This window comes from Nanorana parkeri, unplaced genomic scaffold (assembly GCF_000935625.1).
Source record: "Nanorana parkeri isolate BGI_ZX_2015 unplaced genomic scaffold, ASM93562v1 scaffold115, whole genome shotgun sequence".
Lineage (NCBI taxonomy): Eukaryota > Metazoa > Chordata > Amphibia > Anura > Dicroglossidae > Nanorana > Nanorana parkeri.
This window is the reverse complement of record NW_017306383.1, coordinates 839818-855467: the sequence shown is the minus strand read 5'-3', so window position 1 is coordinate 855467 and position 15650 is coordinate 839818. Positions and strand designations below refer to the sequence as shown.

Below are 15650 nucleotides of genomic sequence, written 5' to 3'. Positions count from 1 at the left end.
CGGGAAGTTTTCCAGATCCATGACCAACAAATATATTAGCCCCTATACTATTCAGTAACTGTTTAATAAAAGCCCATATAGGTGTCAAATATTAACAAAAACATTGAACAGATGAGAAAAGCAGAAACAGATCTTAAAAGAGAACTAAGGGGAGAGTGAAATGCACTCCTAATAGTTATAGCTGACATGTGATACTGCAGCTGTCACACGTCGGCTCTGATATCTCAACTCATAGTCTTCTATCTGCTGGGAGTGGTGACTGTCAGTCATTGCTCCCCGCAGAAATTCACCCCTCCCCTCTCCGTTCTTCCAGCACTCATTGGAGGGGGGCGGGCACAGCTGGCTCTGCTTCTAGTATCTAGAGAGGCAGAGCCAGCTGTCAATCAGTTAGCGGGGTGGATCCTGACAATGATGCCGGGATCTTTCCTGGCAGCAGCATGGCTCTGCACTGTCAGCGTATAGTGGGCAATAGCTCACTATATGCTGAGGTTTGGGTCACAGGAGGACATTAGTATATGTCCTCCTGTGACCCTAAGGAGAACTACGGGCAAAAAAAAGCTTTGGCCATAGTTCTCTTTTAAAGTTACAAAACTAGGGCACTATATGAATTGTGATTACTATGGAAACCTTTGCCAATGCATTATCAGAAGCTGCTTCTTCAGTACAATGCCAAACACAAGCTCTTACCTGTGATAAGATGTTGGTGCACTGCTGCAGCAAGGACACGGGAGGGTTGCCAATACTGGTTGCAAGCTGAACCCTCAGCAGCTGCTCCTTTTGGGTAGAATTCTCTAACAGAGCATGAGCCAACGCAACTGCGGCACACCAGTTGGAAAGGGAATCTGTAGAAAACAGGCCTCCGCAGAGCAGTTGTCCGGCTGAGAGTGACGTTGCTGAAGAAGAAAAGCAATAAATGTAGTAGCCACGCTTTGCTCAGGTATCGGTTCTCATTGCTATATATACACACACAATAACAACTAATTCGCAAAGCTAATCTTTGGAATACGCAGACATATATTCTGCCTGCAATGGGAAAGTAATGGCATTTGATTTTCTCTACATTTAAGTGCAATGACTCCTAGTAGCGGGGCTCATACATACTTGTAGGTAGGGATTAGTAAATTCTACTTACATATTTCGTTAACTTAAATTTTAGGAGTTCTGGTTTAACATATATAAGTTACCATGTCTTATATAATGGCTTGTTAGGGCAAAAAACAACCATGATTCTACAAGGACAGTTTTTCAAAACTGGAGCGAACACAATAGTTGCCAATAGCAACCAATGAGCTATTCTTTTCAGTTTTTTTAGTTAAGCTTTGAAAATGAAAAAAAAAAAAGCAGATTGGTTGCCAAGAGCAACTGCTCCAGATTCCGTCTCCTCCAGGTTTGATAAATCCACTTCACTGGCTTTAAATTAAAAAGAAACACCTCGGAAAATATAAAGGTTATACACTGCCACAATTTCTGAATGATCCTTTTCAAAGTAGGAGTTCATGCATCACCCAATATAAAAATTCCAGCAATTTCTTTTTTTTAAAGCTTTGAATAGAACAATAAAGAGCTTAAACCTCTGTCAGGATTTTATTGCTTTCTGTGTCTCGGTTGATGAGAGTTCTTCTATTTTTTATCCCAGTGACAGTGCAGGAAGGGAGAAAAAAAAATCCATTCTCAAAGGCCACGGGCAGCAATAAATACTTGACAGAGGATTGTAATGTTGCAAACTACAAAATCAGCTTCCATTGCTGTGTCCCCTTTTGGCAGATTACTCTTTTCTTCCTGTCTCGCTGACCACTAGTATCAAGACAGGAAGTAACATGGAGAGAAAATCCTAACAGAGGTTCAAAATTTTTTCCTGGATTTACACCTTTAGATAATGGCACCTTATTACGGAAGGTATCTAATATTTTTAATACAGGCTACCATCAAAAAAGCATTCAGACAAGAGCCATCACTGTAGCTCATCACATGGGAGATTAAACGAAGACTAAACCAATAATATTTGATTAATTGGATTTAAACTCATTATATTATGGATGATCCGTGCAGAAAAAGGGATGTGCAGACAGAAGAATTACCATCAATAGTTGAGGGCAGAAGAGTTGCTACAATTTCCGCTTGACCCTTTTGATTCTTGTAGAGGAAGCACTGAAAGCAGTATAGGACGGCGCATCTCAAAACAAATGGCTGTCTTTCATTCACCATGGACATCAAAAGTACAACAATTGCAGGTCTTTAGAAAAAAAAATGACAAGGAGGAAAATTGGAACATTAGGTCAGGATGTTTCTGTAAGTGTAATAAAAACACATACGGTTAACTGTGCAAATCTGGATAAAAGTATTAAAGTACTGTAGAAAAGCATGTTTGCTCATGCTCCCTGCTGGTTGGAGAGCACTGGCTCTGAATCAGAAGGGGGCGTGTTGGACTTCTGCAGAGAGGCCACTGCTTCCACACACAGAGCCCAACCCTGCAGTGTGCTGGTAGGGCACAGGCTTTTCTACTCAGACTACTGTGACTGAATTGTAAAGAAAACAAACTATAAGACTTTGCACATCTTTTGTTTTGAAGCACCTGCAATTTATTTAGCAAATTTAATATTAATGTTTAATGATTTGAATGAACACATGAATTAATGCTATATCACTTCACTTCCGAAGAAAACATTGCTACAAAGCAGTGCTAATGGTAGATGATTATTTGTAGAAGTCAATGCTGATCTAAGGTCAACTGTGCGTAAGGTTGCCCAGTTAAACTGCACAGATTTCTGTTGTAAAACCCATGAGGACCCGACACCACTCCACTAAGTCCAATCCAATCCAATGCTAAAGAACATTCAAGTAATTTATAAACCAAATCAACATTTCAAAGATTTCCATTATTACCTTGGTGGATTTGATGGAGCATTTACAGATGCAAAGTAGTCTTGGTTAGTTTGGCTTCCCCTTATGACCTCAGACACTGTGTTTATGGTCTGCAAACATACATTTAAAGAAGAATAATCACCAGGGGATTCAAAAGTCACAAAGCATTGCATTTAGTAAAACTCAGACCACAATCAGGATATCAAACAATACTTTCTGCCAACTTACACAGATCATAATTCCAGTATACATATTTAGTGTCAGAATTGATAAATATATATATATATATATATTAGGGCTGGGGAAATTAACGATTAATTCCTCGATTAATCCTTAAACCTTTTGATCGATTGCAAAGGGGAAGTGTTTACATCTATTTTTCCACCGGGTGCCTGTGCTGTAGTGCGCAGACCTACCTACAAGTGCTACAGAAATGAATGGGAGAACTGAGACAGCTTTCAAAACCTTGCAGACGTTCAGTGAAGACAGGAGAAATTAAGCCTCCTTCTCCCTTTTTAATTTCCTTACTTTCCACATTTAGCATTGGCTTCCTGCAAGTCAGAGATGCTAAATGAGAGGGTGAAGATTCCAGGAACAAGTAGGAGCACAGTATTTCAGACAAAGTGCACGTATTCTTATTACTCCCCTCCCCTGACCTAACACATCCCTCTCTTTGCCTCCACAGATAGATACTTACCTAGAACAGATATCAGTGGCCTCCCGTGTTTGTTTACATCACACGCCAAAGTCCTCTTTCTCCTAGCCTCTCCCCTGCACAGTACAGGACCATAGAAGTCTATAGAATCTGTTAGGTCAGGGGAGGGAGTCAAAAAGAATAACTGCAGTTTGCCTGAAATTTGCATATATTTACTGCTAGCAAGCAGTCGATATATGCAAAAACAGTATTTTAAAAAAAAAAGGTTAAAACGTACCTGTGTCTCCGCTGCGCCCTCCCGTCCGAAGATCTGAAAAATCTAGGGCGGCCGCAAAGGATCATGGGGCGGGCGCATTTGCAGTACAGATCTTCAGCCGGGAGACAAGACACAGGGTAAGTCAATGCATGCGCACAGACTCTGTGGGACACAGAAAACTCAGCAGTCAGGGATGGATCAGAGACCGGCACCAGCGCTGGAGGGACTGCTGAAAACTACAGGAAAGAAGATGATGATCGGATCAAGAGGCATCATTTAAGGTAAGTCCTTACACTAGCATGGGGGGGTGGGATATCCTTTAATGTCATTTTAAGTAAAAAATGAAAAACTCAGGAGGAACAATAAAGCAGAAGCCAGCCAGCCAGACACTACGGCACCCTCATTCCAGGTCATAAGTAGCTATCTGCATGGTCTAGTCTTTTTCTAATAGCAGAAGCATAGGCATTTTTGACCACTTTAAAATGAGCCTGTGCCCAGACTATGCACATTGAAATATTTACATAAGATAAACAAGCAGTAAAAGCTCCAACAGGAGCATACAGCCATTGACTTTAATGTGAGGCTTGTGAATCCTTGTCTGGATGACTTGCATTATCCATCGCTATTGGAAAACCTCAGACCCTGTAGCCGGCGGGGATACATCAGAATTCACGGGGTACAGGGACTGGTGTCGGTGTGCAAGAGCCCTTAAACAAAGACCAGCAGCTAGAGAGGTCAGTGACCTTAGTCAGTGCTTGTGGTAAAGTACTTTTACTGCCCGTGAGGAATATGTGAACACTTTACTGTCCATAGTCTGAGTGCACATACACTTTAAATATAGATCAGACTTTCTACAGCATCATGGAATTTCACTTCTCCGCCTCAAAGAGAAAATGTTTCGTGACAATTCTGACTGCTCAGACCAATCAACAACAAAAATGCTGCTATTTTGAGAAGCAATTACAGATTTATGAATATTAACTACAATGTAACAATAAAACACAGATACAAGTAGCTTATGTTGAGGATTTAAAAGTGAAGAAAATACCTCTGTTAGGATGTCAGCAGGAACGCCGGTTGCCATTAAGATGATGCAAAGCTGCTGCAGTAAACCACACTGGTACATGACTTTCTGGCAACTGCTAGTGGCACCGGGGGGATTCATTGGAGATACCAGAACACGAACCAGCTGAAAACATAACAAGCAGTTAACACGGGAATGTGTATATACATCCAACTATACATGTAAGGCTAAGTACATTTCCCATGCCTTTGCCTTCATGTCTAATACAAATGATAAACTGCAATTGTAAATAATAATTATTATTGTAAATAATAATCATACACACTGAAGAGTGAACTTATTTATTACATCACGGACATACAGCTATACCTGTGAAATAAAAACACTGAGGGGGGGAATTTATCAAAACTGGAGCAGACAAAATCTGTAACAGTTATGCATGGTAACCAATCAGCTTCTCTCTTCAGTTTGGTCAGTTAAGATTAGAAAATGAGAGAGAAGCCGATTGGTTGCCATCCACAGGTGCTCTGCCAGATTCTGCCTGCTCCAGTTTTGATAAATTCCCCTCTGAGCATTCTGAAACCTTCAAAGAAACAAAGACAGGAAGGCGCCCATCCTGTGAAGTACTGTTAACCGTCACAATCTCAGCTGATGCTGGTGCTTACAAAACCGGACTGAGGTTTGTGACTACTCGTCTGGTTGACTTGCATTATCGGCTGATGCCGGTGCTTACAAACCCGGTTTGAGGTTTGTGAATACTCATCTGGATGACTTGCATTATCCATCGCAATTAGAAAACCTTTTATGCTGCTACGTTTGTGAGTAGCCCTTTGTCTGATTTTAATGTTATAATACATTAACAGTACTTCACAGGATGGGCACCTTTCTGTCTTTGTTTCTTTGCATGTTGAATGAGAGCATTCCCATCTGAGGAGGAGCAGCACCCCTATGACAGTCTGATTTGAAAATAGTTGTTGGCTGGCAGCTCCAGAGGAACTTAGTTCTTTGTATTCTGAAACCTTGCCTGCATGATATCCTTGATCAGGACTGAGTCAGAAGACACAAGGGGCTTCCTAAATAGGACGCTCTATGGTCTAATTATAAATCTTCCACCATCCATACGCTGGTCAAATGTCATTCGTAAGGCATTCCTGCCACTAGATGGAACCAAGAATTATAGAAAATTCCTATTCCTAAAATTCCTATGCCGTGATAATGACATTTGGTTAGCGTAAGGCTAGGTAAAAGATTTATAATAAACACCATCTAGTGTTACTGCCCCTTTAAGTCAGAATTAGTGTAAATGTTAATGCTCCTTAGACATGTGACAAAAAAACAGTTGCTGCAAAAGCACAGAGACAATAAATATCTCCAGAAAACTCAATCTACTAGCATTTTATAATCCAGTTTAGATGTATAGCATCCATTGTCTGCAATTATACCTGCAGCATCAAGTGAAGGTTAGTGACTTTCTGTGCAGACCAGCCTGAGTTATCATCTCCCACTTCAAACCAAGACTTCATTCGCTGGATGTAGGATCCTTCTTTGAAGAAATTCTGATTGGAGTTGTTATATTTCAATAGATTCTGAAGTAATATTAGACAGTCCTCTACTACAATTCCTGCAACAAGACAGATAAATATTTTAAATGGTACCCTTTCATTCTTCTCTTGTTGTTCTCAACAGTGACTACATACCACCATCGCTGTTTCCCTCTTCAGTGATTATGTCAAGTAGTCTCTCAAAAGCATTTTCAAAAGCTACAATTTTCTGAATAGCCGCATTGCCTTTTGTCAACTGCTGAAGCAATAAAAGACCCTGCAGAAAGAGATCAAATTTACATTTGCGGTAAACAAAACACTAACATTGGTTTAAGTATATGTAAAAATATATATATATAAAAGTAAAGTATACTACATATCAAGACTAAACTAACATGAGTAACTTCCGTACTAAAACAATAATTTACCCCAAAATTCAATAATAATTACAAAGCATTACTGTGGTCTTAAAGTGACATTAAACCCTCAGATCTTTTAACATAAACCAATACTGTAATGTGCGCCTTACTGTAATCCATGGTAGTTTCCCTTCTCTTTGCTGCTCTTCCTTTTAAATCCACATGTCTTCTCATGCTTGGGGAGAACTTCCCTTTGCAGCTCAGGGCCTCTTCCTGTAGTGCTGGCTCAGGTTACAAACCTATATAAACCTATACACAGACACCGTGTATCCATTCCTGAGACAAGGCAGTCTGCTGCAAAACAGAAGTTCTGCCCAGCATGAGAACAGATACAGATTTAAAAAGAAAGAGCAGCAAAGAGAAGGGAAACAACCATGGATTACAGTAAGGCACACATTACAGTATTGTTTTATGTTAACAAATCTGAGGGTTTAATGTCACTTTAAAGTATTGTTTTTACTGGAACTAAACTTGGCCATACACTGCTCCAACTTCTACCGAGTCCTGCTGACCTGGCCGAAATTCAAGCAAGGTATGGTCACGCTGGCACCCCTCCGTTCGACAAAAGTTGATTCTTCAATTGATTTTTGGCAATGTGAAGAATATCCAGTTTCTAACATAAAAATAAACATATCTATTTAATAATATAAGATGGGTAAACTTTAAGAAATATAATTAGCCAAAAGGATGTATGTATGTTACGTATGCAGCCCAGGGTGTGAAAAGAATTGTGAATTAAGGAAGGCATCTTCTCTGAGACTAGTAAAAATATGCCAAAAATTTGCCATGCAGATATGTTATGGTCAGGATTAACATAACAGTGTTGTCTCCTTGAGCTCAATGGTCAGCTTGATATGTTAAAATGGACAACTGGTTTTACCACAAGTGGTGTTTTGGGAGAGTCAGTGGACTCAGTAAGAGAACATAATGCATATATACTCTCCTCGGAGTCAGAATGGAACTGAACAGGTTATGGCCAACCTTGGTGTTATCAGATCAAAAGAGACTTCAGTTGCCATACAATCACTATCATGAAATAACGGATTATGTTTTGTGGACCAATCGTGGGTACCTAATGATAGTGAATGAAGGTAACCAGGATAAAGAGGGATAGGCCAGAGCCATTGGGGAGGCAATCAGAAGAAGGACAGATGGACAGGTCAGCTGGAGAAGGCCGTCAGAGGAACCCCGAGTCCAGAACCTGTGCAATCCCCTAGGACGGGTCATATACATGCATCCATCTGGCTAGTTATGCTCCAACCAGTTTATGATCCGTTTTGTAGAGGTGTTGGGTTGGTTTCTTCTTTGATTTAGTAATGCTGTTATAGTATTGCTAGTTTACTATTGATGTGTTTGCGTTCTAGTAGTAGTAATCTTTGATAGATGATTTGTTGTTTTTGTTATTGATAAATAATACGGATATTATTTATTAATAATGATATTATTTGTTTAAATCACCCCCATTTTTTTCTCTTACAGATTGAGCCAGGCTGAAAATTTTAGGCTGAACGGTGAATCCAGCCAATCAGCTGCACAACCGTTACTTTCAGAATATAATAGTGAGCGGAAAAGATTCCCCCATCCATGCAGTTTTGCATGGATGGGGGAATTGAGCGCTTTTTACTTGTTTAGCCCAGCAAACAGCTATTGTATTCGGTAAGGGTTTACATCTACTTTAAATAATCAGAAAACAATGAACAATAAACTATAACAACCCATAGTTTAGGCTTGTGAAAGTGAGCATGCGATGTTAGCATATTTTCCTGAAAATAATACTTCCAAACAAAACAATGAGCTTTTGGCTGAAAAACCATCTTTAACTTACATCATTACGGATCACCTCTCTTGAATCATCCAGAAGATCCATAAGCCTGGAAACACCTGTGAAAAGTTGAAAGACATAACATTTTACCTTTTTCAAATATTAAAAAGGGTTCCCACTTTTTGTAAGGCCTCATATACATGGGCGTCTAAGGGTTCCTGTGGCAAGAACCTAGGGATACTTGCGGCAGGAATCCCAGCTGGGTACATACAGATGCAACCACTGTGCCCATTCAAGTCAGGCTGACAGCAGCCGTATCTGTCCATGGCTCTCAGCATGAAATCGTACATGGAATGATTACCTTCAGAACTGGAGAGATGCTTGTTCCCGGATGCAAGCTCTCTCCTTTCTATTAAAGCAGTTGCACAGGCTGTCTAAAGACGAATATACAATTAAAACAGGCATCAGAATTAGACCCACTTCAATCAGTTCTCAGTTAAAGAGCACCCCCTCTATTTTCTGTATGATGTAACTTTTGAAGAGTGGTGGGGTTGTTACTCAGCTATACCAACACAAAGCACTGGCGGGGGAGTACAGAAAGCAGAATTTTACAGGGCAAAAGATATTACAAGGCATTTACCAGCACAGTTGGTTACAAATCATAAAATGTGGGGGTACAGGACTATAATGAGATGAAAGGGTTAGATTTCAATTGGGTTCTAACTTGAAAACCAGTGCTGACTTTTTTTTTTAGTAGAGGCACCAAAAGAAAAAAAAAAGAAAAAACAGTCTCTCTCTTACCCATTGGGCTGACTAAAACAATTTGCTGCACTTGAGAGCCTTGCTGCTTAAGTAAAGTAGTCAGTAGTTTCACTCCAGGCCAGCGCACATGGAAATCAAACTCCTGCAGGAAAAGAAACATAGAAAGGGATCATAAGGCTGACCATACTCTGATCACATTTTCTCTTTCGGCCAGTGGGGCCTACTAGTTTCCAATAATAAAGACCCGTCACTGCTGCTCTCTCTCCTTGTGCACGGTGACTGGTCTTGTGCATGTGCCCTATCCTGCAATATTCTGCTGGCAGCCTGTAGTGGGAGGGCCTGCTCTGCGTGTATTTGGTGCATTCACAGCAGATTTGTATCCTTCGTGGCTACAGGGGAATATACAGTAATTAAATAGATGTTATTGTGCCTGGAGATCAACTTTATACTGAATGTGTAGCTTAAGAGGTCTGAATGAAACCCCAGCATACATGTGATCAGCATGTGATCAGCATGTGATCAGCATGATTGGCTGTCATGGTGATCACATGATCAGAAACCACACCAACTGGTTCCCAATCACTAGTAGAGATCTTGGGCTTGTCAGTGACAATGCAGCCCAACAGGTAGCAACGCAAGCAACTTCTTTCATTTCTGTCTACGAATGTACTAATACAAGATGAAACAAGTGCTTTTTGGATAGCTGCTGGAATATTTTTTTAATTAGCGAGGTTAAAAACATAAAATAAATAATTGTGGCTGAGGGAAGAAGAGCTTGTTTAAACCCTTCATGTTATCCGGACACACTGCTTTGTTTGCATTGAGCATTTTAAGTCTTTGTTGTATCCCGGTCATGATGTGTCACTGGCCACCTAAGGGAGGGCACAGCCACAATGTATGTAATACAATCTTTGTAATCAAAGGGTAAGAAGGGCCATACGTGTATTGATACAATATAAAAGATCTTTTGATAGCAATGCTGTACCTTACAAAGATGGGCACCTATACAAAGATAAGATAATCAGTGTGCTGATTCTCTTTTTACAATCCAGTCAATGAGGGTGTGGAAGAAAGTTAAACTGTAGCAAAGAAAGATCAGGGCTATATTGTGAGACAGAGCAGTGTAAAGCTCAGACATAAAAGGACAGAAATACAAATCCTGTGTTGTGTAAAACAGGCATTCTCTCTGTGTATTAAGTCATTTGCCTGGAGTTGAGTTTTAAAGTTTGGTGATCCCCAATTTACACAAAGATGCAGAAACTATAGGGGCTCATTCAGATAGGCATGCACGTCCATAAAATTACCTGATTCTGGAAGGGACAGGTGCTGTGTGTAATTGCACGCAGCAGCCTGTTCTTCTCTATGGGAGGACACAGCTGCACACAATTACACGCGGTCACATGCACACCTGAGTATTTCTGGGTGACTGCACCTGGATGCATGCTTTCTGCGTCCAAGTGCAGGCACCAGGGCCCACATGGATGTGCAAGTTCGGGTGTGCATGTGACTGCCTTTAATTTCGTTCGGCCGTGCCCTCCCATATTGAAGAACAGGCTGCTGCGTGCTATTACACACAGCACCCATCTCTTCCGGGATCTGGTCATTTTATGGACGTGCACGGCCATCTGAATGAGCCCTAAAACAGATCTGGGGGGTTACAGATTTCAGTCTGAAATGCATTTTACAATAATGCCCCTAACATAAAAATACATGAGCAAATGTCTGACATACCTCCAAAATTGACAATAAGAGAGTGACATTTTCCTGTTGTTTCAATAACAATTCTCCAAACTTGAGTCCAAGATCATCTGTCTGTACTTGTTGGCTCTCTTCTGCAATACGATGTGGGAAACATTAGCAATGACTTTACTTACAATGTGCATGGTATCACTGTCAGTACTAAGCTATAGCCCATTACTTGATATGGCTTTAGACGGCTAGATTTTCTTTCGTTTAGCCCATTAAACAGCTTGGATGGAGGAATCTCCACTGCCAGCTATTGTATTCAGCAGCCGTAGCTCTTGTGGCTGTCTGAATGCATGAACGTTTACTACATCGCATATAATGAGGTCGCTGGTCGAACGATAATTTTCCCGCCCGGCTCAGTCATTTTCTAAATCGACTTTTGCTGAGGTAGGTGATGCTTGCGCGGCCACCCTAGCCTTGAATTTTAGCGGATTCAGCAGGTTTTGGCAAAAATTAGAACCGTCTATGGCCAGCATTACTAGTCCTCAGTATAGTAGAATGATGCCGAAAGTCTTTTAAAACAAAATGCGCTTTAACTTTTTGTCTTGATCTCGTCACGGATCTTGTCCAAAAACCGTGATCTTAATAAAGAAGGATTAACATTGGTTTCAAGCGATTACAAGAGGCAGCCTCAGGACACTTAAAAAAAGAACTCTGTACATATCAAATCTTAACCCTTGCAGTGGAGGCTACCCCCACATTGCAAGTGTTAAGTGCTCATTTTGTCTAGTGAGCTAAAATAACGATATACTCTCAGTGCTGGCTGCTAGACCGGTCCCTGCAGCCTCGCTCCGCCTACTGTCGCAATGAAATGTCCCTCAGCGTCCTCACATCATGAAACTTATTTATTTCAGGTACTTTTATAGCACCAACAATTAACGTAGCGCTTTACATCAGTCCCTGCTGGAGCTTAAAATCTAAGGTCCCTATCTCACATGCATTCATATGAGGACCAATTTAGACAGGAGCCAATTAACCTTCCAGCCTGTCTTTGAGGTGTGAAAGGAAACCAGAGTACACGGAGGAAACCCACGCAAGCACAGGGAGAACATGCAAACTCCTTGCATATAGTGACCTGGCCGGGTCTCGAACAAGAGACCGCCAATGTTGCAAGGCAGAACCGCTAACCATAACTGCACCATGCTTACTCTCTAAGATAAATTTGAGTGTCATCGGCATAGAGATGGTATTGGAAGCCATGTGAGGTTATTAGTTGACCAAGGGAGGAGGTGTAGATGGAGAAGAGAAGGGGTCCAAGGACAGAGCCTTGGGGGACCCCTACAGAAAGAGGAAGAGGAGGGGAAGAGTTAGAATTGTATATATATATCAATGTGTCCATTGTTAAAATAAAGCAGTTTATTAAATCCACAGTTCTCTCTGTGAGAATGACAGGACTATAAATGCAGGATTTGCAGGGCACAGGATAACAGCGGATACACGTTTGCCAAAAAAACAACCAACAGTAATTATATGGCAGTCAAAGATAGAAAGCAATCCAATGCTTCCTGTGTTACTATGCCTACAGTTCTGTCCTGAGACAGCAAAGGCTGAATACGTCCAGCCACTGGCTGTTAGGACATGAAGGGCGCTGCTTGGCCCTGGCTAGGCTGGAGAACAAAGAACACAAGTGCTTGTTTATTTATCTGAACATCATTAAAGGGAAAGTCCCTCATTTCATATAGAGGCTGCTTTTTGCTTCCCAGGTTCTATTCTGAATTTAAGGACTTGTTCACACCAAGCGCGTTCCTGGAGCAGAGGAGTTACAGAACGGATCAAAACTGCGTCCAATGTATTCCAATGATATTTTGGGCTCTAGTTCACACCGCAGCGTTCAGTTCCAGAGCATGTAAAAAAACTGCAGCAAGCCCTATTTTTTGCGTGGAACGGAACGCAGACAAAGTTTTGCCACGTGTCCCATCGCACTGCGGGCGGGGGGGGGGGAGTGGAAGCAGTGCCATTGTATTCAATGCACCGCCATGCCCCGTCCCAGAACGCAGGGGGAAGTTTTGTGAGCGATCGCGTTGCGTTCCAGCAGCTACCGCTCTGGAACGCATCGCTTTCGGTGTGAACAAGGCCCTAGGTAACTTCATGTAGTGAATCTTCTGGTGCTCCAGTATCTTTTCCAAAGCTATATAAAACACATTTAGACTTTTTTTCCCCCAAGAAAGTCAAGGGCCATCCCAACCCATCCTGGCACTCGTCACTGGTTCTTAAACATGATGGCTGGCATTAGTATACAAACAGGGTTTTTTTTGGGAGGGAGGGAGGAGGGGACAGACCAGTCTCCCCTTTCAGTTAATATAAATAAATTAAAATGTGAATTATAAAAAAAAAGCCAAAAGCTGATAGATTAGCTTATTTTTGTGACTGCCTTGTGAATTCCCTACATTCTCTTTATGGAAGATACACTATAGAGAGTCTAGTGAATCCAGAAGTGGATTCTCTGGACTCCCTCTTTTAAATATATTGAGTACTTATGCCGGTGGAACTTATTGCAAGCACTTAATGTGGCTTGGTTATGCTGGTGCTTCAAAGATGTTTGGAACACTGCACCACTCCTCTTGAAATTGACTACACTTTAAATCTAAGCTCCAATTGCTGACTGCTTCTGCTGAGAGTAGTTGCTCTCTGGCTTGAAAGCTGCTTCAATGGCTTCATTACAGTTTGAGTTAAAGGGGAGACTATGGGGGTCAGTGTTTTTCCCCATAGTTCTCCTTAGGGTAACGGGAGGACACAAACTAGCGTCCTCCCGTTACCCTAAGCTCAGTATACCGCTAGCTACAGCTACAGGTATACTGAGACGCTGACTTAGATGACGGGATCCGCCCAGCTGCGTGAGTGACAGATGGCTCTGCCTATCTAGAGGCAGAGCCAGCTGTACCCGCCCCCTCCCCGTCCGTTCCGCCAGTCAGCGCTGGCAGATCAGAGCGGGCAGAGGGGAATCCAGCCCCTCCCCCTGTCACTGCAGAGAGCCGTGACAGGATCGAGAGGCGAGCGAACCCGGTATGTGTTCGCTCACCTCCCGATCTACTGAGCCGACCTGTGACAGTCTCATTGTCACAGGTCGGCTAGAACTATGAGGTGAGTGAAAAGCACTCACCTCATAGTTCTCCTTTAACGACTTAGAATAGCATGCAGTTTTGGAACTGATATAACTGACTCTCCTCTTTTGCATGCATGGTTCTAGGATATTGAAGCCAAAAAATTATTGATGCCAAACATAGCCAGGCAACTAAAAGCTCAGAAGAAGGTTAGCAATGGCAGACTAAGTAGTTCTATCAGTACAAGTTTCTTTACACAAATCATATAATAACAAATTACATTGGGCTAGAGGTAGTTACAGATATTAGTAATAAAACACACAGCTCTTTAATAGAAAACAGAAAGGTGCTTTAAAGGGTCAGATCACCCAAATGGAATATTTTAGTTACTGGTGGGGCCTGGTGGGCGGAGTAAATCCTTTGCTTCATACAGGTTTCCGTATCGCTTCATCAGGGTGCGACTGCCACTTTTGCCAGTTATAGCACCTCCTAGTGGAGTGGGAACCCCTTATAATGGGCACGGTAAGTCATGGTGCACCCATAGTTGCTCCTTACTTATGCAGGCTGTGTTTTTTTTTAACTTTGCAGAGCCATGCAGTACTTGTTCTTTACTGCTCCATCACACAGTGCAAGCATCCTGCCTAACTGAAAACAATGCAGACATTATGTGATTGTTATCCTAGCTCAACAAGTTTTAAGAAGGGAGGCTGAAGGACTACAATGAGAACAGGGCTCTCTCTGTAGTATAAGTTTCGGTTTTATTTTACAATAATGAAAATATGAAAGCGCAATCATGCAAGTGTAAAAATAACATTAAAATGAGTTTAAAATAAACACTATGATGGCTGAAAATACACTATACATTCCCTTTAGGTCTAAGGCATGCAAGGATTAAATCAGGGAATAGGGTAATTAAGTAACCAAGAGAAAGAAAAAAGGAGCCAACACCCAACACATGCACACAAAAGCTGATTTTTTTTTACCTTCAGATTCGGCTGCACAGGAAGACATAAAAGAAAGAAAAGATAATAAAATCATGAAACAAGATAGCCAATTAAAGACTAAGAAAAACCGATTTTGCCCACCCAGGGCCATGTGAGTTATCTATGTATTTCAAACAAATTGCCCCTTGACAGAAATATTACATGAATGAGGCTGGGTGTATTAGGTATATAAAGTACATTAAAATGTATAAAAGTGACTAAAATAGGATTTTTGTACTCACTGTAAAATCCTTTTCTTGGAGTCCATTGATAGACACTCTAAGCATTTCACCTTTTGGTTATACTGCCACCAACAGCAGGATTGGACACTGGCAAACAAAAAAACTGTAGGCCAATTTGGAAATAACCCCCTCTACTATCAGCTGCCTCAGTTTAGAAACAAAGCAGTACCAAGAGCAGGAGCATAAAAACGGATAGGTAGGAAGTGTGCCCCTCAATAGACTCCAAGAATAGGATTTCATGGCGAGTACAAAAATCCTTTTTTCTTTTCTGGTCCATTGAGGGACACAGGAACACTTTCTGCTTGAGGATGTCCAAAAGCAGTCCAACTGATGGTTGGGCAACACAGCTCAATGCCC

At 41.5% G+C, this 15650-nt stretch overlaps 1 protein-coding gene across 4 annotated transcripts in view; it reads right to left on the bottom strand.

Annotated features, from left to right (window-relative positions):
- The window catches only part of USO1 (USO1 vesicle transport factor), a 67650-nt gene that overhangs the window by 25128 nt on the left and 26872 nt on the right, over positions 1–15650 (bottom strand). For all 4 annotated transcript variants that reach the window (XM_018553295.1, XM_018553297.1, XM_018553296.1 and 1 more), the window contains 9 exons: positions 11013–11113; positions 9321–9423; positions 8583–8638; positions 6495–6615; positions 6240–6418; positions 4822–4962; positions 2884–2972; positions 2079–2233; positions 688–893 (listed from right to left, as the gene is read on the bottom strand). In XM_018553295.1, coding sequence (XP_018408797.1) covers positions 688–893; positions 2079–2233; positions 2884–2972; positions 4822–4962; positions 6240–6418; positions 6495–6615; positions 8583–8638; positions 9321–9423; positions 11013–11113 — 1151 coding nt within the window. The remainder of the gene's footprint in view (positions 1–687; positions 894–2078; positions 2234–2883; positions 2973–4821; positions 4963–6239; positions 6419–6494; positions 6616–8582; positions 8639–9320; positions 9424–11012; positions 11114–15650) is intronic.